At 47.9% G+C, this 25,092-nt stretch overlaps 1 protein-coding gene across 4 annotated transcripts in view; it reads left to right on the forward strand.

Moving 5' to 3' along the window:
• The window catches only part of KATNIP (katanin interacting protein), a 228,715-nt gene that overhangs the window by 133,702 nt on the left and 69,921 nt on the right, over positions 1-25,092 (forward strand). For 2 of the 4 annotated variants that reach the window (XM_061153071.1, XM_061153074.1), the window contains 5 exons: positions 1,648-1,820; positions 2,800-2,859; positions 4,320-4,426; positions 6,449-6,551; positions 11,687-11,902. In XM_061153071.1, the coding sequence (XP_061009054.1) occupies positions 1,648-1,820; positions 2,800-2,859; positions 4,320-4,426; positions 6,449-6,551; positions 11,687-11,902 (659 nt within the window). Of the gene's footprint in view, positions 1-1,647; positions 1,821-2,491; positions 2,561-2,799; positions 2,860-4,319; positions 4,427-6,448; positions 6,552-11,686; positions 11,903-25,092 lie in introns of all 4 variants that reach the window. The other 2 variants (XM_061153073.1, XM_061153072.1) reach the window with 2 other exon arrangements.

The following is a 25,092-nucleotide window of genomic DNA, read 5'->3' on the forward strand; positions in this document are numbered from 1 at the left end:
CCAGTGCTCAGTGAGGCCCATCTTGCCATCCCGTACTTTCCATCTCTGTTACTGTGCTCTGCTCTTATTGTTTTTCAATATCATCTTCCTGACATAGAACACCCTAGACTATTTATTGTTTCTCCAGCTATTGCCTCTCTCCACAAGGGTGAGAATCTTGGTCTGTCTGGTCACTGCTGTGTCCCCAGTACTAACAACAGAGCCTGGCAGAATGGTACTCAATATATATTTGCCTAGAGGATGAAATTCAGTAGGTTAAAGCCTCTTTAAACATCCCAATGGCAACATTTTGAGCAGTTCTATTTTTAAATAGAGATTTAAAAAAAAAACAACAAAGAATCCAAATATGAGTAATTGAGATGTTATCATAAGACATCCCCCATGTTCATTGCCTGACCTAGACAATAGTTGATGGCCAATTTCATCTGTGACCCCACCCTCTCCTCACCTGATTATGAAGCAAATTTAAGTCGTCATATTTATCTGTAGATATTTTAGAATGCCTTTGTTTTTTTACAGCTGCATAGTATTCCACTGGGTGAACAAAGCACCCAGGGATAGTACCTATGTGTTGGGGCTTCCCTGGTGGCTCAGTGGTAACGAACCCGCTTAGCAGGAGACTTGGGTTTGATCCCTGGGTCAGGAAGACCCCCTTGAGGAGGAAATGGCAACCCACTCCAGTATTCTTGCCTGGGAAATCCCATGGACAGAAGGAGCCTGGAAGGCTACAGTCCATGGGGTCGCAAAAGAGTCAGACACAACTTAGTGACTAAACAAGAACAACAACAGAACATACAATAATGTATTTTTTTTTCAACCAGCCTTATTGGATACTTTTTGCATATCACTTTATAAAGTCAATGTTCCACTCATTAGAACTTCTACCATCAACTTCACTTTTGCAATACTTTTTTTTCTACAACTGAAGAGTAATTTCTTTGTAATTCTTGTTACCCACACAAAAACAAAATAAAATAAAGCACAATGATTCCGAAACACCCATTCTTCTCCACAATATTAGGGATTATTCTTTATAGGCACTTTGCTAGAAGTCTAATTTTTTAACTTTTTATTTTGATTTTAGATGCAAAAGCAAACTGCAAGGACAATACAACCAACACCCCCATTCCCCCAGGTTCACCACTTGCTAGCATTTTGTTGCAGTTGCTTTATATTTGCTCTCTCTGTGTGTATTTTTAAATCATTTGAGATTTAATTGTAGACAGCATCCCGCTTTACCCTGAGCACTGCAGTATGTATCTCCTAAGAACAGGGGCATTCATCTTCCACTGCTACAGTGCACTTACATGTGACATTCAGGATATTTAGCATTAATACAATACTGTTATCCAAGCCACAGACTCTACTCGGATTTCTCCACTCGCTACAATTCTGTTCCTTAGTGCGATGTCTGCCCCCCACCAGGATCTACCCCTGGGGTTGCTATTGCATTCAGCTGCCATGTCTGCCCCATCCCCTTTCATCCGGAGCATCTCTCCAGGCTGTCTTTGTCTTTCTTGACCTTGATAGTTTTGGAGAGTACAGGCCAGTTGTTTTATAGAATATTCCTCAATTTGAGTCTAATCGATTTGGAGCAACCCTCACAGTATGCAGTCTAAAGCAGAACCCTCTGCTTTCCGCCCCCAGGACCTGGAAGCCGCCGAGAGAGACCCCTATCCGCAACCCGGAAACCTGTGCGAGAGGCTGAGGACCGAGAGGAAGATGCCTCGGCCGTGCTCAGGGCCATCCAGGTGGAGAACGAGGCCCTGCAGAGGGCGATCCTCAGCAGAAAGGCCGAGCCCCCCGCCAGCCCACCCCAGGTGCGTTCCCTGCAGTGGGAAAGGATGGAGGACTCCGGCTACTCAGGGACCAGGCGGTGTCTGAGCCCTGCTTGCCAAGAGCACGTGGTGAGGAGAGAGAGCCGTGGGGGCGCCCCTGACCTCAGACCAATCAGCGCATCCACTGCCGGTGTCTCCCCATTTCCTCCGCCTCCTTTCCATCTTTTGTGTCCTAAGCCTAAATTGGATGCTAATGTGCCTCCAGTCCTTGCTGATTTCCCTGCAAACCCTGAACACCTTAAGCCAGGGCTGCAGACTGGTGGGTCAGAGCAAGAATGGAGACAACAGCCACCTCTGGCTTCTCTGGAAAGACCCCCTTCCCCAGAGCATGAGCCCTTCCAGCCTCAGCAGTCCTTACCGCTCCCTAAAGCCCCGCGCCTGGCCTGCTTCACCTGCTCAGGAAACCCCACCCCCCACACTCGGCCCTACAGGAGTTTAAGTTGGTGCCCGCAGCCTTGGCATTTGCGCAGCAAACAGGAAGATGGATGATGGGGTGGAGTGGGGGCACCTCGGGCATCCCTCGGTGTCCACATCCTTTCTCAGAAGCGTGTTCTCCTACTCACCTGTTGAAACTCTTTGCCTTAACTTGTCCCGCTTGACACTCAAAGTAGTCCTGAGACAGGCAGGACTGGTTTCATGACCCTGTTTTCTAGATATGGCTGATGGCACCCAGGAATCAGAGGGGCTTTCTCGTGGCACGGCTATCTGTGGAAGTGGCTGAGGTCTGTCTGTCTACAAGCTTAGAGTCCCGTTCACACCACCAGTTGCTCCCCAGGCCCTGTCTCAGGCTACTCTTTGGGGCGATCATCAAGCATCATCTGTTGTCTGTGTTCCTGGTGCTCAGCCCTATGCCCCTGACATTCATGTCTGTGATCACAAGACGGTCTTTGTCTCTGTTGGTGAAGGGGATCCAGTGGATGGCTTTATTCTGACCTCAGATCATGCAATTCCATCATTCCAGGACACAGAGGGACCACGAGCAAAGCCGTGGACCAGTCTGCTCAAGGAGGGGACCCCCGAGGTCAGTGAAGTCCCGAGAGGAGTATCAGAGTGCCGTGTCCAACCACGGCCGACAGTCTCGAGAGGCCCCCCCGCCCCGGTCCCAGCAGACCCGCACTGTACTTCCTGAGCGCACCAGCACTCTGCCCGTCTCCCAGCTCGGGAGACCCAGGCTGGAGCGCTTTGCCCATGATTATGAGTGGAAGCCAGAACTCACCCAGGCCTACTGACTCCCAGTGCCTTGCTAGGTTTCTGCTTCTTCACAAAATAATACAAAAACAGATCTTGGTATCCTAGATAAATATATATCTATATCTACCTAGTGGGATTAGGCCAATCTCAGCAAAGATGGCCCCAGGAAATATGGATGTGAGTTAATAAAACAGCTGGGAATGTCTTTGCTAGAGTGTGCCCAAGGCTATGCCATGTCCTCAGAATACAGAGGTGGCCGAGTCAGACCAGATTAGCCCCTGGCCTCAGGGAGCTTGCAGACAACATTCCAATTAAGCCATCCATAACTGGGTGACTTCAGAAAGAGATGACAATAAAAGGTGCTAATGGTGAGAGTGACAGACTATGGGATGGTGGCTGCCTCCCACAGGGTGGTCCGAGGAGGCCCCTTGGAGGGCATCCCGTCTAGGCTGAGCCCTGTTTGTTAAGAAGGAGTCAGGCAGCAAAGGAATAGCATTCCATGTGGAAGGAACAGGGGGAAAGCTTTGAAGTGGAAATGAGCCTAGCCTAATCCAGGAGGGGAGGAACTCATGGAGAAGAGGGCAGGGAAGTAGGGGGTGGGCAGTGGGGAATTGGAGAGAGAGCTCATGAAATAGAGTGCTAGGCAGGGCAGCACCCCAGAGCCACACTATGGTTTTCTTTTTGCAACCCTCCTGCTTTTTCTATTATTTCCCAGTCCTCTGAAACCATTGCCAGTCAATATTTCTGACAGGTTTGCCACACTGCCTACCCTGTGGTCCAGGATTTCTGGATGACCTGACCCCTGATTCACAGAGCTTCCAATGACTACAATTACTTGCAGATAGAGACCAGAGCACATTTTTAGTTCAGATGATAAATGAAAAAGAAGGGGGAAAGGCTTGGAGGATTGAAAATCAAAGGGTCTAATGTTACTGGAATTCTCCACAGAGTCCCATTACTTTGTTGCAAACAGCACAGAGGTTCACTGGAGGTGGGCAAAGGTTTTGATGAGAGAGAAATTTTTCAATAGCTCATTGAAGCTGATCGTTCCCTGGGACTTCCCAGATCATAAGAAATGGAGACCCCGTCTTTTGCCAAAGATCATGTGAGGGTTTTCTAGAAATCTAATCAGCCCCGGGCAGTTGCTGTCACCCTCATTCCAGCTCCCAGTTGCCCGCAACGGGACTGATGATCCTTGAAGTGTGTCCTTTTGACCATGACTCTGCTGTGGCTTGGGCCAGGAGGGTCGCCTCAGACATCTGTCTCATGAGCGTCTGCATCCTCCCCCAGCTGCCTCCCATCACCACGGCGACCAGCACGGAGGAGCCAGCCAGGGCAGCAGGGGGAGCCAGAGCCGTCAGTGAAGCCATCGACAGAATCGGCCTTTTGGGGAGCAGGTACTTATCTAAGCGGCTTCAAAACGAAAACAAGCAGCCCATAGTCATGCACCCATGAGAATCTTATTAACCGAGGTTTTCCTTTGCCTTTCCTATATGATTCCAGAGCATTTTTAAAGCTGGTCGCTTAGACTGGCATTCTTCCCCCCCCCCCCCCCCGCTTCAGCCCAGAAGCATGAAATTGACTTGATTGCTTTCAGACCCGTCTCTTGGCTTGTTTGGTTTGGTTCAGCCAGTGTAAAACTTCAATCTCCTTGGAGGTTTCCAGGGAAGCGGCCCACACGTCAGGAAGTGACCCAAAGCAGTGCCCTTTGAACCTTCTTTTCTCTATTCGGAGTTCGTTCAAACTCCGCTTTCTATTCCCTTCACACGTAGCTTCAGTGATTGGCACCGTCAGGTTCTGTTATCAAAATAAAGGTTTTCCTCTAGTCTTCAGGCAACATCGATCTTCAGAAAGATGCACCAGCCTAAGCCAATAGTTTCAAGCATGCACTCGTACCCTGCCACACTTCCCGGGCCGCCGTGGAGAGTGGGCGCCTGGTAGGCCGTGCAGTGCTGGTGCTGAGGGGCGAGAGCAGCTGGAATCCAGCCTGCACGGTGGTCACTAAGCTGAGGCTCCGGCCTGGGACAGCATCAGCCCTGAAAAACGGGGAGCATTTCCTCTGCATGAAGGAGGAGTTTCCTGGCCAAGCTGCGTATTCTCCAGATCTGTGTCCACCCAGAGGGAGTTTGCCTTTGATAATTTCTAGAAAAATTCTGAGTAGGCTAAAGGCACTGATAGCCATTCCTCCAGGAGTCTGCAGACCCCAGAGTGGAAACCACGCTGTGTACCCCTTTGACCATAAATCAGAGCTTGAGGTTTCCTCCAGGAGTGAAAGGGCTGAGCCGTAAGGATGTATCACATCAGATACAGTTTTATTTACAAGCAGCACACACATCACCAAATGCTTCTTTCTGTGTCCTCAAGATCCTCTGTGCTTCAGGGTCTTGGGGATTCTCAGCCTTAAACAGCACAAGTGGGGTATGTTTGCAGACGGCCCTCTTCTGGGTTTGAAATGCTGTGTCCTCAGAAACTAGAGGTGCTGAGCAGGTTAGGAATTGGCAAACTTTTTCAGTAAAGAAGAGGAGGGCAGGTTGGGCTGAGGGAACCAAAGTTGCCTAGACAAGAAGTCATGAAAGTGTTAAGTCACTCAGTCGTGTCTGACTCTTACAGACCCCATGGGCATGTAGCCGACCAGACTCCTCTGTCCATGGAATTCTCCAGGCAAGAATACTGCAGGGGGTAACCATTCCCTTCTCCAGGGGATCTTCCCGACCCAGGGAGTGAACCTGGATCTCCTGCATTGCAGGCAGATTCTTTACCATCTGAGCTACCAGGGAAGCGCCTTTCAGTAAAGGGCCAGATAACAAATACTTTATGCTTTCCACTTTTTGTTTTGTTTTAATAACTGTTTAACACCATAAAACCATTCTTAGCTTTCAGGTCACATAGAAACAGGCTGTGGGCTGCATCTGATCTGCAGGCTGTACTGTGCGGACCCCTGCTCTAGACTCCTGGGGCTGTACTGCGTCTTTGTTGTGGCACACGGTGTTTCTCTAGTTACGGAACATGGGCTTAGTTGCCCTGCTAAGGGCATCTTAGTGGGATCTTAGTTTCCTGACCAGGGATCGAACTGGAGTCCCCTGCATTGGAAAGTGGATGCTTAACCACTGGATGACCTGGCACATCTCCCCATCTCGACTTGCACAGGTTAAAAGTCTGCTTAAGGAGATCAGCTGGCCCTGGCACCAAGCAGTTTCTCTTACTTGGCCCTTCTTTCAGGGCTAATTGTACAGTTATTTATAAAGGGAGAAAACCAGCCCATGTGCACCTTCAGTCTCTCTGCTGGGTGTGAGTCTTTTCTTCTCGAATTGTTACTTGTCTCTGAGATAGAAAAGGAAGCGTGGCACCCTTGATGGGAATGCTGTTTATTGTGTATCATTTATTACTACTTGTTTGCTAAAACAAAAATCACGTTTCAGACAGCAGCAGAAGCTTCTGAAAGTCCTCCAGGCCATTGAAAGTGACTCTGCCCATCTCAGCCGGGTTGTTTCACCCACAGAGGAGCAAGTGCTGGACCCAGAGGTGAGAACCTTGACTTACGAGGCTTTCCCAGGGCATTCTCAACTTGCCTGAAGGCTGAGGGAAGAAGGGCCCCTCAGGACGATCATCTCTATTTGGTGGGAACTGCTCTGACAGCAGTAAATTTAGCATCTTTCTGCCCTGGTCTCCATCCCCCCTCCTGTCACCCCCCAGCACTCAGACCATGCATGTAATGAAGCACAGTTTCAGTGGACAGAAGTCTGACAACCCAGGAGGAAATATAAGTAGCCTGTCTATAGAAAAATATTCAACATCACTGATAATCAAGAAATAAAAATTAGGGCAACCTTAACATTCCATTGATATATGAGTTAAATTATTTTTGATGATAACCTCTAGCACTGGCAAGGTTACAGTAAAACTGACCATCTTACTCTGCTGGCAGCAATAGAAATATGGGTGGAAAGCTTTTGAAAAGCAGAAAGGACAGACTTAGGAAGAGCCCTAGAAATATTTATGTCTTCCAGCCTGACAATCCTACTTCTTTACCCTAAAGAAATCACACAACAGAAATTGAAAAATATATAGGCACAAAAATGTCTGTTTCAAAAGTATTGAAAGTAGGAGAAAGTGAGAGGAAAAAAACACAGAAATAACATACATGTCTCACAATAATAGTTAATCAGGAAAGTATAATATATGGGCAATATACAGTTGTGTAAAAGAATGGACATTTATGGAGGTTATGCAGATAGAAAATGTTAAGGACATAAAATTAACTGCAAAAGGTAATGTTCATCTTCATGGAGTCCAATATTATTATAGCAAGTGAGCAAAGATATGGCTGTCTGAGTGGTTCGATGGAGCTGAGACATGAAGAGTGAAAGGGCAAGATGGCATCAGGATGGAGGAATAATAGGTGATGCTTTTCTCTTTCTGGTCAAATGGTTTGTGTCCAACACATCCTCTGCCCACTTCCTATGCCCAAGCCTTTCTTATAACTGTTTGGTGTAGGAGTAACTCACCTTGTGATTGGCTGATGGAGACTTAACAGGAGGTCCTCCCAAAGGCACATGTGGAGCTCACATGACAGCAGAAGGAGCCCTGCTGCAACCTAGACTGGAGTTCTGGCTTGGAGTCTTTACCATCATTTAGAGGTCATGTGACCCTAGACAAGCCTCTTAAGCTGTCTGGTCCTGGGAGTGGATGGCTGTCAAATTGGGTAAATAATTCACAGCCCGAGGGGCCGCTGTGTGGCTGCAACAGGAAAGGTCTCTGAGGGCAAGTGGCTTGGTGCCTGTCACCAAGGCAAGGGAGAAACCAGGAAATATGCCTTCTAGAAAAATCTACGGAAAGCAAAGCTTTATTCTCCCTGTATGGCATAGTTACTTTCTTAGCTGTAAAGATCCTAAGTGGGGTGAAATCTCAGTCACATTAAAAAGAACCTAGATGGGTCTTCCCTGGTGATACATTGGATAAGAATCCACCTGCCAATGCAGGGGACATGGATTCGATCCCCAGTCAGGGAAGATTCTGCATGCTGAGGAGCAACAAAGCCCAAGTGCCAAAAATACGGAGCCAGTGATCTAGAGCCTGAGAGCCACAACTACTGAATCCGAGTGCTGCAACTACTGAAGCCCTTGTGCCCAAAGCCTGGCTCCCAAATGAGAGAAGCCACCTCAGTGAGAAGCCCATGCAATGTAATAAAGAGTAGCTCCTGCTCATTGCAACTAGAGAAAGAAAGCCTGCACCCAGCAACGAAGACCTAGGACAGCCAAAACTTAATTAATTAAAAAAAAAAAAAAGAGGCTGGATGGATCAAGTCTCCTTATATTATAGGAGACAAGAAACCCAGGGCAAACTGACTTACACAACAAAGAGAAAAAAAATGAGAGATTTCTTTGTAGTGAATGCCATCATTGGGACCAGGTAGGGCTTGATCCAGAAGCTTACACTGTGTCTCCACCATGTCAGCTGAATCTCTCTGAGCCCCATCCCCACCTCAGTACCCAGTCCCAGCTCTGCTCCTTCTCTGTGATCACTCAATGGCCAGTGATTCCCTCTTCTCCCCGTTATACCCTAAGACCCCACAGTCAGGAGAACTGAGCCGTTTCTCTACACACAGACCTGAGACTAGGTCACATGCCCATCACTGAACCACTCCCAGGCGTCAGGACACGCTAATGGACTGGACCAGTTCAGCTCCTCCTCAGGGTAGGAAAGCGTCCATCTCTTTGTTATCTCACGGCTCAGAAAAGAGAAGGGGCAACTTTGACAAAAGAAAAGCAGGTGGTCTTGGTGAAAGGGGGGCAGTGATACCAGGGTCCAGAAGCTTCCTGGCCAGTGTTTGCCTCACACCCCTCCCTCCTAAATTGAGCAGGACTAGCCATCAGCTTGCAGCACTGACAACTTCTGACACTGCCTTAGTTAACAGACCCTTCAGCTTCTTCATTTAGAAACACTGCTGAGGGAATTCACACATTTTAGACTGCACCGGGCATGAGATCCAGCAGCCCCTCCCGGGGGCAACTCGCCTCCCATCTGGCTTCCTCCCGACAGCCAACAGCCGCAGTGACCAGGGCCACTTCTTCACACCTCCCACGGGACTCACCTGGCAGCGGAACGCACCTCCCAAGCACGAGTTCATTAACCTCCTGATCCTCACGCCTTGAGCCGGGCCAGTGGAGTTTTATCACCTTCCTGCCAGCCTGGGACTCAGGCCCAAGACAACAGAGGGCTTGGCCCTGGCTCCACATGGGCCCGTGGCAGAGAAGGAGGAAGCCGTGGGGTCTGCTAATAAAAACAGGCCCTACGTTCCCTCCGGGAGCAGGGAGCTGACCTCCCTCCCTCCGCATCCCCAGCCCATCGCCTGGCAATCAAGGCTCATCCAAACGCACGCTGAGAGCGCTAGCACGTCTCGCTGGCTATTAATTAAAAAAATAAGTAGAGAACAGTTGCTGTTCATTTGCTCAGCTTCCTGCTCACAGGACCATCGCAGATTACAGTGCTAATTAAGAGAGGGCATGTGTATGCGGGGAAGGCACCATTTTCTGAGCGGCTGATCCGTAGCGACCAGCCCTGCAGTTGGGGCGACATGGGGCCTCAGGAAGCCGTTCCGCGGTGTGGCCATTGATTGATGGTGTTCATGCCCTCCCAGACCAGACAGCCTGCCCGTGAAGGAGGTGGGCATTAAAATCACTGGAGGAGAGAGATGGGCGGAAACGGCCACTTACAGAGTTCACGCGGGCCGGAACTGCTGACAGGGCCTTCTCGGGGCGTACACATGTGCTTAGTCATTCAGTCGTGTCTGATCCTTTGCGACTCTTTGGACTGTAGCCTGCCAGGCTCCTCTGTCCATGGGATTTTTCAGGCAAGAATACTGGAGTGGGTTGCCATGCCCCCCTCTAGGGGATCTTCCCAACCCAGGGATCGAAACCGGATCTCCTGTGTCTCCTGCATTGCAGGCTGATTCTTTACCTGCTGAGCCACTCATGTATCCCGCTTAATCTCTGGGATAGGATTGTCAGGTTGATGGTGTCATCTCCTGGTCCCCATTCAGGCCGAGGGATGTCAACTGACCTGTCCAGCATCCTGTGTTATCTACTGCAGTGGTCCCAGCCTTTTTGGCACCGGGATCAATTTTGTGAAAGACAGTTTTACCAGAGACTGGGGGTGAGGGGATGGTTTCGGGATGATTCAAGCATATTACATTTATTGTGTGCTTTTTTTTTTTCTTCTAATCTATAATGCTGCTGCTGATCTGACAGGTGGTACCGGTCCTCGTCCCAGAGGTTGGGGACCCCTGATCTACTGTATTACACAGGCTGTCTGCTAGCCTGCCACAATCATGTGCCATAGTCTGGGGGGCTTAAACAATGGAGACTTTTTTTCTCACCAATCCAAGATCAAGGTGTTGGCAGGCGGGGTTTCTTCTGAGGCCCGTCCTTGGCTTGCACATGGCCACCTTCTCATTGTGTCCCTGCATGGCCTTTTCTCTGTGCCTGCCCATCCCTGGTGTTTCTCTTGGTATCCAGATGTCCTATTCTTGAAAGGACATCAGTCAGAATGGATTAGGCCCACCCTAACAGCCTCATTGTGTCTTTTTTTTTTCCTTTCTTTCTTTTCCATTTATTTTTATTAGTTGGAGGCTAATTACTTTACAATATTGTAGTGGTTTTTGTCATACATTGACATGAATCAGCCATGGATTTACATGTATTCCATTGTGTCTTAATTACCTCTTTCTAGGCCCTATCCCCTTCTGAGCAATTAGGGTTTGGGCTTCAGTATCTGAGTTTGCAGGGGGGTGGGGGTGACACAATCTAGTCCCTAGTGAAGTGAAAGTTGCTCAGTGATGTCTGACTCTTTGCGACCCCGTGGACTATACAGTCCATGGAATTCTCCAGGCCAAATTTCTGCCCAATTCAGCAGAAGTTGTGACGTGCCTACAGGATATGAACCCTTGGTCGTGGGTCAGAAAAGTGCATATTCAGGGAGAATCTGATGCCTTTAAACATTTTTAAATTTTTATTTCATTATTATTTATTTTATTTATTTTTGGCTGCACTGAGTCTTCCTTGCTGCTCCCGGGCTTTCACTAACTGCGGTGAGTGGGGGCTACTCTGCAGTTGTGGTGTGTGGTGATTTTTCTTGTTGCAGAGCATGGGCTCGGTAGTTGGGGCGCACAGGTTTGGTTGCTCCGTATGTGGGATCCTCCTAGACCAGTGATCAAACCCGTGTCCCCTGCATTGGCAGGCAGATTCTTAACCACTAGACCATGAGGGACATCCCTTTAAACATTTTTTGTTATTTGTGGACTCACAGAAAATACTAAGTGCCAGGTTTCACCGATAACTTTTTCTTCTTGGCCGCACCGAGTGGCTTGCGGGATCTTAGTTCTTTACCAGGGATGGAACCCAGGCCCCAGCAGGGAAAGAGTAGAGTCCTAACCACTGGACCACCAGGGAATTCCCTCAGTGACTATGTTTTAAATGCCTTACAAATGTGAACTCTTTAAATCTCCGTGGTAACCATCTGTAATGGGTGCTTCTCTTATCCTCATTGTACAGATGGGGAAACCAAGGCACTGAGAGCCTAAATACCTTGTCATTTCGCGGTCGAGCTGGATTCCACCTGTCCTGTTTTCATCCTGTGGCATTACCTTTCTTCTTGTTAAGGACAAATCGGGACCGAAAGCAGAGGAGATCAAAGACGCCATCTACGTGACCATGGAAATCCTGTCCAACTGGGGCAGCGCGTCATGGGTGGGCATCACGGAAGTCGAGTTCTTTGACCTGAACAACACAAAGCTCTACGTGTCGCCCCATGACGTGGATATCCGGAATACAGACATGCCCGGGGACCTGGGCCACTTGGTCAACAGGAACTTAGCTGTAAGTGGAGGCGGTTCTGAGTGAGCCTTGGCCTCATGCCTTAATGCATTTTTTTCTGTCCAGGATAAGTGAGGGTGTGGGTGCAGGGAGGGAATGGCTGTTGTGACTGTCTCAGCCATTCATTTGGGCAGAGTGGGGAGGAGCCCGGGAACAAGGTAGAGGCAGAGCCTCCAAACAGTACCCCCCTCGCCCTGAGCGCTGTTCCAGACCCCTGCTCAGTGGGGGTTTCTTCAGGGGTTTGGGGGACAAAGAGGAGCCAATCACCCCCTTTATCTACCTTTGCGGTTTACCACAGTCCTCACCACCAAACATGGGACCCGGAGAGGGGAGTGTCATCGAGGCCCTTGTTTTGTAGACGAAAAATTGAGACTTGGACAAGGGCATTGACTTGGTCAAGGTCACAGAGCTGGAAGGTGCGGGAGGGGCAGACGCATACCCTGCAGCCTGGCCCTGGGCCCATGTACCCCCTCCGGGCCCGGCTTCCATGGGACACAGAGAGCACACCTAGAAAACTCGGAACGTTGCTTTTTTTCAATATCTAAAAGTTAAAGAGAGGTTCTGGCATTTTCTCTTCCTGCCACTTGCAAGCTGGACACAGGAGACTGAGCTAAGCTGAGCAGACTGCCCAGCACCGACGTCCGCACTGTACGTGTGCCATAGGGTCCATCACCTTGACCTCTGGGAGGGGCCTGGGACACAGGACCAGAGGTTGCCTCTGGGTCACGGAACAGATTGAACAAGGGACAGGGGCAATAGGAAGGCTTTCTCTTGGATGCTTTTTTGGTACCTTTTAAATTTCCTGCCCTGTATATACATATTTCCTATTCCAAAGAACAAATTATTAGTTTTTTTCAAACATTTTGTGTATTTATTTATTTTTGGCTGTGCTGAGTCTTGTTGCTGAGCTCAGGCTTTCTCCATTTGCAGCCAGTGAGGCTACTCTTCATTGCGGTGCGCGGACTTCTCACTGCGGTGGCTTCCCTTGTTGCAGAGTGCAGGCTCTAGGCACTTGGGCTTCAGTAGTTGCGGCGCCTGGGCTCCAGAGTGCGGGCTCAGTAGTTGTGATGCATGGGGTTACTTAGCCCCGTGGGATGTGGGATCTTCCCAGACCAGGAACCAAACCCATGTCTGCTGCATCAGCAGGCAAATTCTTATCCAACTGCGCCACCAGGGAAGTCCAAATTATTAGTTTTTAAAAAAGAATTGAAAATGAAAACGGTTGCCACAGTTGTAGTTCTTGCCTGGTGCCAGGCACAGTGCTAAGTGTGTCATATGTATAATCTTATTTAAACATAACAGTGCACAGACCCGAGAAGCAGAAAGGCCTGGCTCCAAACTTAATCACTTACTGCGTCATGACCACCAGTAGCTCACCTAACATCTACTTTGGTTTTCTCATCTGTGAAACGGGGATCTTAGTAGCACTTAGCCTGATACAATAGTAAGGATCAATGTAAATAAAAAGAACTTAGCACGCCTCTGAAAGAGCTCTGAAACACCAGCTATTCCTGTTTTCATGGTTACCAGTCGTAGTAGTAGTAATACAGTGAGTGCTAAGTCGCTTCAGTCGTGTCTGACTCTCTGCGATGCCGTGGACTGTAGCCCGCCAGGCTCCTCTGTCCATGGGATTTCCCAGGCAAGAATACTGGAGTGGGTTGCCATGCCCTCCTCCAGGGGATATTCCCATCCCATGAATCGAACCCATATCTCTTTTGTCTCCTGCATTGGCAGGCGAGTTCTTTACCACTAATGCCACCTCTGTGAACAAATATTATTCCCATTTAAAGATAAAGAAGCCAGGAAGGAGGGCTGTGAAATCCCCAGTTCTATATATCCAGGTTCTGGTCTCAACTCTGTGGCCTTGGGCATCTTACCTGCCTTCTCTGAGAGTCAGTTTTTTCCCTCCTCCTGTAAAATGGGAGTGGAAGGCCTGGATAACCCTTGTGATTCTTATTTTGCCAGCAAGAGAAGCTGAGTCTGGCTCGCTTTAGCAAATTTTTGAAAAGAAAATGTGTTGCAAGCCTTTTGAGTAGCTGGCATATTCACTGAGACTCAGGCCAGAATCGGACAGGCCCTGTAGGAAACCTGGGGATTCTGGGTAACATCCAGGGATGCCTGAGCACCGGAAGTTTGTTCATTTTTTTGGTGGGAGGCTGCCCCGTTTGTTGGTTGATTGGTTGCTTAAATGGTTTGTCATATTGTCTTTCTGCTGGGGATATCCAGTCCCAGGAGAGGAAGGCTGATGGACCAACCTGACTAGGAGGCCCAGGCACCTTGGTACCAGTTCCCAAGATGCCCCAGTGGGGCAGGGAGGGAATCCTCCATGAAGAGATTCATGGCTGTTACTGAAAGAAAGGCAGTGTCGATGTGAGATAGCCAGGAAACACCGCCTGTCCACAGGGCTGGACAGAGTGGTGTCTGAGCCCTCTTAGAGATCAGCTGTGTGACCTTGAAGGAAACAGGTCCCCCCATGGGTCACGGCCACTTGGATGCTCTGGCCTTGCATTCCCTGCTCTTCCTGCTTCAAATCTGTGGACTCCCGCGGGGCTTGGACTGGCCCTTGCCAAACCTCTCCGGTCCCCCTTGTGCACAAGGCGGTGAGTGGCATTTTGGAAGTCTGCTGTATAGAACAGAACATACCAGAGGCGATAAAAAGCATCATTGGATTTGATGGGGACCAATTCTGATGATTACTCTCCCCTTTCCTCTGCTTAGCAGAGGCTGACGAGCTTTGCCTTGTCATAGCAGTGAGGACTTCAGCCCATGGTTTTGGTGGGGTTTTTTTGTGTTGGTTTTTTTTAATTTTGGGCCTTGAGGCTGGGACATGAGACAGCTGTCTTACCCTAAGCTGCTGGATCTCCAGGCCCAGCTGTGGGTGGGCTGGATTCCTCCTGCCATTCCGGTCTGGGGTCTCTCTCATAGTCATCCCGTATGCCAGGTTCAGGGCCACCAGAGCACACTGCCTCTCAGAACCATCTCATTTCACTGGGCCTCGGACGTCCCTTACTGAATCTCACGCGAACTTTGGGGTGGCTCTCCCCATTTGGTAAACGAGAAAACCAAGTCTCCGGGAAGACGAGTGACTCCCCCAGGCCACACTGCTGTGGAGTGGCGGGGCTCAGCTGGAAGCTGAACAGATGGTACCTAAAAGCAGAGTCTGGGTTTGAAAGAGAAGTTACTTCCGTAGATGTGATTGTGGGACACATTGGGGGTGTGAGTGCCCCGTATTTGGTGCAAACCCTCCTCCCTGCCCTGCCCGCCCCATCTCTCTCATCGGCCTCCCCGCAGGCTCATGGCTTCAAGATGACTCCAAATTTATACACCCAGCCCTGCCTGTTTCTCTGAATTCCTGACTCAAATGTCAGCTTCCACTCCATGTCTCGGACCTAAGTTTCAGTTCCCCTGCCCAGGGCCACATCTCTTCCTCCTCCAGCAGCCCTTTGCTCAGAAAATGGCATTCTCGCCAAGCTCACCACTTCCTTGATTGCCCCACGGCCCCCTCCCATTCAAGCACATCAACCCCTCCAACACGGAGCCTGGACTTGGCCCCTTCTCTCCATTTCCATTGGTTCCTCCCAAGCCCCTCTCATTGAAACATTAAACGGCCACCTCTCTCCTTCCTTTCTTCCATTCTTGCTCCATCCACTACATTTTCCACTCTGTACTCAAAGGGAGCTTTTACAAATGTCACCTCCCCTGATTAGAACCTCTGCCGTGACTTTCTGGGAGAAATGGGATGCCTCCCTGTGACCTGGGAGGCTGTCTGTAAGCACGCCTCCAGCTCCTCTCTGCCTGCTGCACCCACCAGGCTGCAGAAGCCACAGGGCTCCCTTCTGCTCCTCTGATCTGCCAAGCTCATTCTCACCTCTGGGTTCAGCCCTTGCTGCCTCCTCTGCCCAGAGCATGCCTCCTCCAGATGTTCAAGTGGCTCCTTCCTCTCTCCTCACTCAGATTTCAGCCCAGCTATCACTTTCTCAATGAGACCTTCCCTGACCCTACAAACTGGAGGAGTTCTGTTTCCTCCCCACCACAGTCTCTATCACATCAGCCTTTCTCATTTTCTGCAGAGCACTTCTAGCTCTAAAAAATGATCCTGTTCACTTGTTTCTGATCTGACTCCTCCCATCAACCTGCAAGTTCTTGTCTGTCCTATTCACACTATATTCCCAGCACATAAAGCAATACATTTTTGAAGTTTTATTTTTAAAAGTAATTATAGTCTCACAGAAAATTGTAAAAAAAAAAAGTGCAGAAAGGAGAACTACAAAGCCAAAAGTTGTTTTTTTTTGAAAGAATCAATAAAATGAATAAACCTCGATTGAGCAAAGGGGAGAAATACTCAAACTACTAAAATCAGAAATGAAAAGGGGGCCATTACTACCAAACTTACAGAAATAGAAGGGAATTTTTTATTCCCTTTTATTGTGGGAATATTATGAACAATTTTATGCCAGCAAGTTAGATATCAGATGAAATGGACAGATTCCTAAAAAAACATGAATTACCAAAACTGACTCAAGAAGGAAGAAACAATCTGATTAGACCTATAGCAAGAAAAGAGACTGAATTAGTAATCAATTAAAAAAGAAAGAAGAAAAGCCCAGGACCAAATGGCTTCACGGGTGAATCTTACCAAATATTTAAAGAATTAATACCAGTCCTTCACACACTGTCCTAAAATATGAAAGAGGAGGGACCGCTTCCCAACTCATTTTCCAAGGCCAGTATTACCCTGAAACCAAAACCAGACAAAGCCTTCAGAAGAAAACTACAGACCTGTCTTAGCCCTTATGAATATAGATGTAAAAATCCTCAATAAAACATTAGCAAATCAAATCTAGTAGTGTATAAAAAGATTTATGTATCAAGACCTAGTGGAATTTATTCCAAAAATGCAAAGCTTTCAGCAAATGAAAATAAGTTGGTTGAATATGACATATTAATACAATGAAGGGGGAAATAATCACATGGCATCTTAATAGACCCAGAAGAGGCATTTGATAAAATTCAACGTTCTTTCATGATAAAACCATCAACAAACCAAGAACAGAAGGAAAGATCCTCAACCTGATAAAGGGTATCTGTGAAAATCCATGACTAATATCATACTGAATGGTGAAAGACTAAAAGCTCACCCCTAAGATCAGGAATGGGTCAAGATTGCCTACTTTCACCATGTCTATTCAACACTGTACTGGAGATTCTACTCAAGATAGTTAAGCTAGAAAAGGTTGGGAACAATGAAATAGACCATATTTGCAGGTGATATGATCTTATTAAAAATCTTAAAGAATCTGCAAAAGTTACTGATAAAACTAAAATCAAGTTCAGCAAGTTTAAAGGATAAAAGGTCAATATAAAAAAGTCAATTGTATTTCTATACACTAGTGATGAACTATCCAAAAAGTGAGTTAAGAAAATTCTATATATAATAGCATCAAAAAGAATAAAATACTTAAGGATAAATTTCATCTAAGAAATGAAAGACTTGTACATTGAAAAGTATCAAATATTGTTGACAAAATTTAAAGACAACCCAAATAATGAAAAATGAAAATATACCTGTGTTCACGGATTGGAAGACTTAATACTATTGCCATGGCAATGCTCCCAAATAATCTATAGATTCAATGTAATCCTATCAAAATTCCAACTGCCTTTTTTTTTTTTTTTTGGTGGAAATTGACAAGCATGTAAAATGTTTATGGAAGTTCAAAGAATATAGAATAGCCCTCAAAAGTGTTGGGGAAAAAACAAAGTTGGAAGACTCACACTTCCCAATTTCAAAACTTACTGCCAAGTCACAGTAATTAAGACTTTGTGGTTCTGGCTTAAGTATAGACATATAGATCAGTGGAATACAACTGAGACTGCAGAAATAGGTTCATACATCTATTGTCAATTGTTCTTTAACAAGGATGCCAATCCCATTCGATGAGGAAAGAATCGTTTTGTTTCAACAAATGGCATCAGGACAACTGGATTTCCACATGCAGAAGAATTAAGTTGGACTCTTCCCTCACACCATCTACAAAAGCTAACTCAATGGATCAAAGACCTTGAAACTTTTATAGTTTTAAGGCTATAAAACTCTTTGATGAAAAACATAGGTACAAATCTTCGTAGCTTGGAATTTTTCAATGGAGTTTTAGGGTCAACATCCAAAGCATAAACAACAAAAGAAAAAAATAGATTAGACCTCATCAAAATTTTAAAACATTTTTGCTTTGAAGAACGTTATCAAGAAAGTGAAAGACAACCTACAGAAAATGGAGAAACTGTTTGCAGATCATATATCTGAGAAGAGCCATGTATCCAGAATATATAAAGAACTCAGACTCAACAGCAAAGAGACAAACAGCCCAATGAAAAAAGGCCAAAGTACTTTGAATAGATATTTCTTGAAAGATTTACAAATAGCCAACAAGCACACATGAAAAGATACTCAATATCATTAGTCATTCAGTTCAGTTCAGTCACTCAGTCATGTCCGACTCTTTGCGACCCCATGGACTACAGCACACCAGACTCCTGTCCATCACCAACTCCTGGAGCTTGCTCAAACTCATGTCCATCGAGTTGGTGATGCCATCCAACCATCTCATCCTCTGCCATCCCCTTCTCCTCCTGCCTTCAATTTTTCCCTCAATAGTTATTAGGGAAATGCAAAGCAAAACCACAAAGACATACTTCATACCCATTGGATGCTATACTTAAAAAAAAAAAACCAGAAATAACAAGTATTGGTGAGCATATGGAAAAATTGGAATCATCATACCTTGCCGGTGGGAATGTAAAAGGAAAATGGCACAGCCATTGTGCAAAACAGTTTGGCAGTTCCTCAAAACATTAAATGTAGGGACTTCCCTGGTGGTCCAGTGGCTGAGACTCTGCACTCCCAGTGCAGGGGCTAGGGTTCCATCCCTGGTCAGGAGAACTAGATCCCACATGCTGTAACTAAGATCCAACACAGCCAAATAAATAAATAATTTTTTAAAAATTAAATGTACAGTTACCATGTGACCAAGCATTTCCACTTCTAGGTATATACCCAAGAAAATTAAAAACATATATTCACACAAAAACTTGTACACAAATGTTCATAGCAGTGCTATTCATAATGACCAAAAGGTGGAAACAACCCAGATGACCTTCAAATGATGCACAGATAAACATGTGGTCTGTCCATACAATGGGATATTTTTCGGTCATAAAAAGGAGCAAAGTCCTGAATAAACTTGGATAAACTGGAAAGCATCATGCTGAATCACTAGACAGCATCGTGCTGAATGATGAAAGTTGGACATAAAAGACCATATATATTGTATGACAGCATTTATATGAAATGTCCAGAGTAGGCAAATCCATAGAGACAGAAGGTAGACTAGTGGGTACCAGGGACAGGGGAGATGTAGGAATGGGGAGTGACTGTTTAAGGGTATGGGGCTTCTTTGAGGGGCAATAAAAGTGTGCTGGAAAAAGATAATGGTGATGGTTGGACAACCTCGTGAATACACTAAAAAACCACTGACTTGTACACTTTAAAGGGGTGGTTTGATATATGTGAATTTTATCTCCCTTTCTTTTGGCCACTCTCTGCAGCATGTGGGATCTTAGTTCCTCAATCAAGGATGGACCCTGTGCCCCCTGCAGTGGAAGCGTGGAGTCTTAACCTCTGGGCCGCCAGAGCAATCCCTCAATTTTTAATAAATTATAGTGAGGTTCCATGTGCCTTTGTCTTGCTTCCCCAATGGTAACATCCTATGTGACCACAGTACATCATCAAAACCGGGAAACTGACATTAGTATAATGAGCAGCACTTCATACACTTGTTTGTGCATGTGTGTGTGTATACATTCTTTTCAATTTTGTCACGTGTAGATTCATATAACCACCACCACGGCAAGATACAGAAGAGTTCCATCACCTCAAAGGAATTCCCTCCTGGGACCCTTTCTAACCACCCCACCCCCTTCCTGTCCCTAAGATGGGCCGCCATCCATTTGTTCTCTATAATTTTTTTCATTTCAAGAATGTTGTAGGGACCTCCCTGGCAGTCCAGTGGTTAAGATTCCGTGCTTCCAGTGCAGGGGATGTGGGTTCAATCCCTGGTTGGGGAACTAAGATCCCACATGCCACGCTGCACAGCAACCCCCCCCCACCCCCAACAAATGCCATACTGTATGTAACCTTCCTGAGATTGACTTTTTCCCACTCAGGGTAATGCCCTTGGGGCTTCCCTGGTGGCTCAAATGGTAAAGAATCTGCCTGCAATTCAGGAGACCGGGGTTCGATCCCTGGGTCAGGAAGATTCCCTGGAGAAGGACGTGGCTGCCCACTCCAGTATTCTTGCCTGGAGAATCCCATGGACAGAGGAGCCTAGCAGGCTGCAGTCCATGGGGTCACAAAGAGTCGGATACAACTGAGCAACTAACAATAACATAATGCCATTGACACCCTTCCAAATTGTTGCATCAATAGTTCGTTCCCTTCTTTAAAAGACTGATTCCTTTTTGGCTGTGCTGGGTCTTTGCTGCTGCATGGGCTTGCCCCACTTGTGGCAGGCGGGGGTTACTCTCTGATTGTGGCGCTCAGGCTCCTCATTGCGGTGGCATCTCTTGTGGCAGATCATGGGCTCTAAGACACATGGGCTTAGTTGACCCACACATGGGGGCTCTTCCCAGGCCAGGGATTGAACCTGTGTCCCCTGCATTGGCAGATGGATTCTTTTTTTTCTTCAAATAACCTGTTTATTTTATTTGGAGTCTTCTGGGTAGTATTTTTAAAATTTATTTATTTTTTAATTGAAGGATAATTGTGTTACAGAATCTTGTGGTTTTCTGTCAAACCCCAACATGAATCAGCCATAGGTACACATATACCCCCTCTCTCTTGAACCTCCCTCCCACCTCCCTCCCATCCCAGCCCTGTAGGTTGATACAGAGCCCCTGTTAGAGTTTCCTGAGACATACAGCAAATTCCCATTGACTATCTACGTTACATATGGCCATGTAAGTTTCCATGTTCTCTCCATACGTCTCACCCTCGCCGCCCCTCTCCCCGTGTCCGTAAGTCTGTTCTCTATGTCTGTTTGTCCATTACTGCCTTGCAAACAAATTCCTCGGTACCATCTTTTTAGATTCCGTTTATGTGCGTTAGTACACAGTATTTCTCTTTCTCTTTCTGACTTACTTCACTCTGTATAATAGGCTCTAGGTTCCCCACCAGGGAAGTCCAGTTTGTTTCCTTCTAAGATGCTAACTTATTAAAGCGAGGCTACTTCTGAGGGCCATCCAGCATCACTCTGAGGGTGTGTGGATCCGTGTCAGGTTAATGTTAGAGACCGCAGCACCTTCCTTAGGAGTTAGAAAGAGACCTCCTGAGAGAGGCCTTCTCTGACCATCGATTCTAAAATTGTCCTTCCGGTGGCCATTAATAATTCTCTCATATTTGCTTCATCAAATATATCCCCCCTGCTTGATTTTTTTTCCCCCTTGGCAGTGTGACTTGTTGGCTCCTCTGCCCGCCCAGAGCCGGGACCGTCTGGGCCAGGATCCCCCGCACTCAGGATTTGTTGAGCAAGTGGGTAGCAGATGCTGCTGGTGCCTCCCCCGGTCCTTCACCCTCCCACAGTGGTCCCTGCTGGCCGCTCTTCCACCTGCCAGCAAACACCTCTCTCCTATGGAGGGTTTGTTTTCTCGTCTCCAGGACCCACTTTACTTCCCCTGCACCAGGTCCAAACTGGTGGGGAATGGAGCCCCCAGGAGCAGCCCTGAACCTGCGCAGATGGGAACTGGAGTGTGGATACACACCGGCTCCTTCGTCCTTCCCTGTCTAAATCAACTCCTTTACTGGAATTCTTGCCTCAGGGTCTGCTCCTGTGGGAACCCAAACCCAGACAGAATGATTGAATGAATAAATGAAAAACCTAAGTTTGAATCCTCACTCCAAGGACTTCCCTGGTGGGCCATTGGGTAAGACTCCACACTCCCAGTGCAGGGGTCCCAGGTTCGATCCCTGGTCAGAGAACTAGACCCCACATGCTTCAACTAAAGATTCTGATTGCCTCAACTAAGACCCGGCACAGACAAATAAATCTATCTTTTAAAAAATTCTCACTCCACCGCATGCGCAAACCACATCTTTGATGGTCTCTGATCTTCCTTCAGTGACTCACCATCCATCCCCCTGCTCCCAGGGCTTGGAGGGAACCCAGTGGAATAACAGCAGCAGCACCCAGGTGCTAATTCTTGTTCGACCCTCTTGATTACCACCTGCGATGGGCAGGTGCAGCCAACACCCTGCCTGCTGGGCTGGCACCTGGAGCTTTGCCCAGCGAGTCTTGGGTCAGCCCTCGGCGGCTTTCAGCAGCCTTCCTCCCGGGCACTCTGTCAGTGGAAAGGAAGAGTCAGAAGGCCCGGTGGCTAATGAGGTTCAGAGTTACCTGCAGATTAATGTTCTCAAACTCTGAACAGCACGATTAGCCCTCCCGCTGACAGAAATGTGATGGGAAATCAATTACAGTCCCCACGCTGGCGTCTAAGGGTCAGCCTTCAGTCTCTGCCATTGTCAGGCAGCCTCAGCGACGCACTCCAGGCTCCAGCTCAGAGACGGGATGAGACATCTCCGCTGGGTTTGGAGATGTGCTGTCCTGACCCCTCGCAGCTGCCCAGAGCACTAGAAGTTCCCGCAGAGCTCGAGAAACTTGCCAGGATAAGTCAGAAGCCCTTGAACTCATCTCAGCAGCGTCCTGCCTCCTGAAAGGCACCATTGTCGCTGGGACAAGCCACCTCTGTCCTCCGCGCAGCTGGAGGCTGCGCCTCGTGTCTCCTGGGGGCCAGCGGACCCCCCAAGGCAGCCAGCGTCCCCCCTTCTCCACTCTGTCAAGTAGCAGGCGTGGTCCTGGGGACAGGAGCCCATGGAGATGTCCTCAGATACAGGGCATTGCTCCTTCTAGACAAAAGGGGCAACTTCAGCCAGTGTCAGAGATGCACGTTGCTTATTGGGATTTGTGGTTGTTCAGCCCCTAAGCAGGGACCCTAAACTCGAATGCCTGCATTTAAGGGGCCAGGCAAAAGCATAACCAGGGAGGTGAAGTGAGTGTGGAACAGTAGAAAGTGCTGGGGACTGGGGGCCTGGCCACCAGGGCAGGGTACTCAGCTGCAGCTGTCAGGGACCCTGTGTTGCCACGTCTTCTAAGTCTATAGACAAGCTCAACATCTATCTCTGAGGGGCAGGAGATATTTTCCATCTTTAAGTTTTGGCAACAAATTGCCTTTTTCAGAAAGCAACAACAACAACAGCACTTAGTGAGCTAAACAAAACAGCTCTGCCGGCCAGATCGTTTTAGTCTCTTCTTGAAAGTTTCAGTGAGGGACTTCTCTGGTGGTCCAGTGGTTAGGACTCTGAGCTTCCAATGCAGGGGGTGTGGCTTCAGTCCTTGGTTGGGGAACTAAGATCCCACAGGCCCTGCGGCACAGCCAAAGAAAGAAAAATAAAGTTTCCATGAGAGGACAGATATTAGCAGGTGAATTTTATGTATTCAGTCATTTCTTTATTCAACTGTTGTTCCAAAAGTTCGATTCAAAGATTTTTGTTGTCATTTCCCGGGTGCCAAGGAACTGTGCTGAATGCTAAAGGTTCTGGAATGAATGAGAAGAGCTTAAAGCTGAGTGTGTGTGTGTGTGTGTGTTAGGGGGGTGTGACATAGACATGAAGACAGGGAATCATGGGGCACTGAGTAAATGATACCCACAGGCATATTGAGGAGCCGTGGGCACCTAGATGGGGGAGTGATTGTGTCAAGGGAAAAGGTGACCGTGGGGGCGACAACACACTTGAGCTGAATTTCCCAGGGTGAGAAGGACAGAAGAGTGTGTGTGTGTGTGTGTGTGTGTGTGTGTGTGTGTGTGTTTTAATCTATGTTTATTTTTGGCTGCCCTGAGTCTTAATGTTGCTATGCATGGGCTTTCTCTAGTTGCAACAAGCAGATGCAACTCTCTATTGTGGCACACAGGCTTAGTTGCTCTGCAGCACGTGGGATCTTCCCGGACCACGGATAGAACCCGCGTGTCCCCTGCATTGGCAGGCAGATTCTCAACCACTGGACCACCAGGGAAGTCCCAGGCCAGGAGAGTATTGCACGCAGAAGCCCAGCCTGTGTGAAGGCGCAGAGGCTGAGCCAGCGTGGAGATGTTGGGGAGCAGCTGTGAGTTTTGTCCAGACAGAGAGCAGAAGAGGTGCCCAAAGAGACGAGGGGAGGCAGCCAGAGCTGAGAGAAGTCCCCTCCCCACCCCCGTTTCTCCTTTTCCATCTCCGTCTCAAGCGCTCATGATACGAAATCTTGTTGGTGTGAATGAAAATGCCAGCAAGACTGCCCTGCTCCTCTGCCTCTTTGGCCTTGAGAGTGGCCTTGGCAGCTTCTCCGGCAGGCGGAAACTGCACACGGGGGTCCCGAGGCTTGGAAACCCTGAAGGGAACAGAATAAATCCCAAGGCTCAGTGCCATGGCCCCGTCCCAACAGACGCCTGAGCCAGGTCCTTTCTTTTCTATTTTTACATTTTTAAAATTCTACAGGGTTTTACAAAAGAAAATCAAAGGCTCTGTTTGCCAGGTTAATCAAACAAGCGCAAGTCGAGGCTCTTTTCCCGTCCTTCTCCCTCCGGTCTCTCTCCCCGCAAAGCCGATTAGGTTGATTAAAATAAAGCCCGCTGCAATTTAAATTCAGTCTGGTTGGCAGGGCCTAGGGGCCCCTGTGGCGGCTTTGTACCGGGGACGGGGTTGAGGGTCAGTAGCCTGCTCCCAAGAGCGATCCAGATGGGGTGAGATCTAAGACCCCACCCGGGATGATGTCCAGGAGGCGGCTGGCTTCCCATCCTTATCCTTCCCTGGTTTCCATAGTCACTGCTCATTTACTGTGGGTGGTGGTGGTGGTTTAGTTGCTCAGAACGTCCCGGACTCTTTTTCGACCCCATGAACTGTAGCCCGCCAGGCTCCTGTATCCAGGGGATTTCCCAGGCAAGAATACTGGAGGGGGTTGCCATTTCCTTCTCCAGGGGATCTTCCTGATTGAACCCACGTCTCCTGCATCGCAGGCAGATTCTTTACAGACTGAGCCAAAACTGGGAAGATTACTGTGGGGTCAGGCAGAAATGTGCTAACCATAACAACGTCCTTCTCTTGCTGCCAT

The sequence above is a fragment of the Dama dama genome, chromosome 10 (genome assembly GCF_033118175.1).
Source record: "Dama dama isolate Ldn47 chromosome 10, ASM3311817v1, whole genome shotgun sequence".
NCBI classification, from domain to species: Eukaryota; Metazoa; Chordata; class Mammalia; order Artiodactyla; family Cervidae; genus Dama; species Dama dama.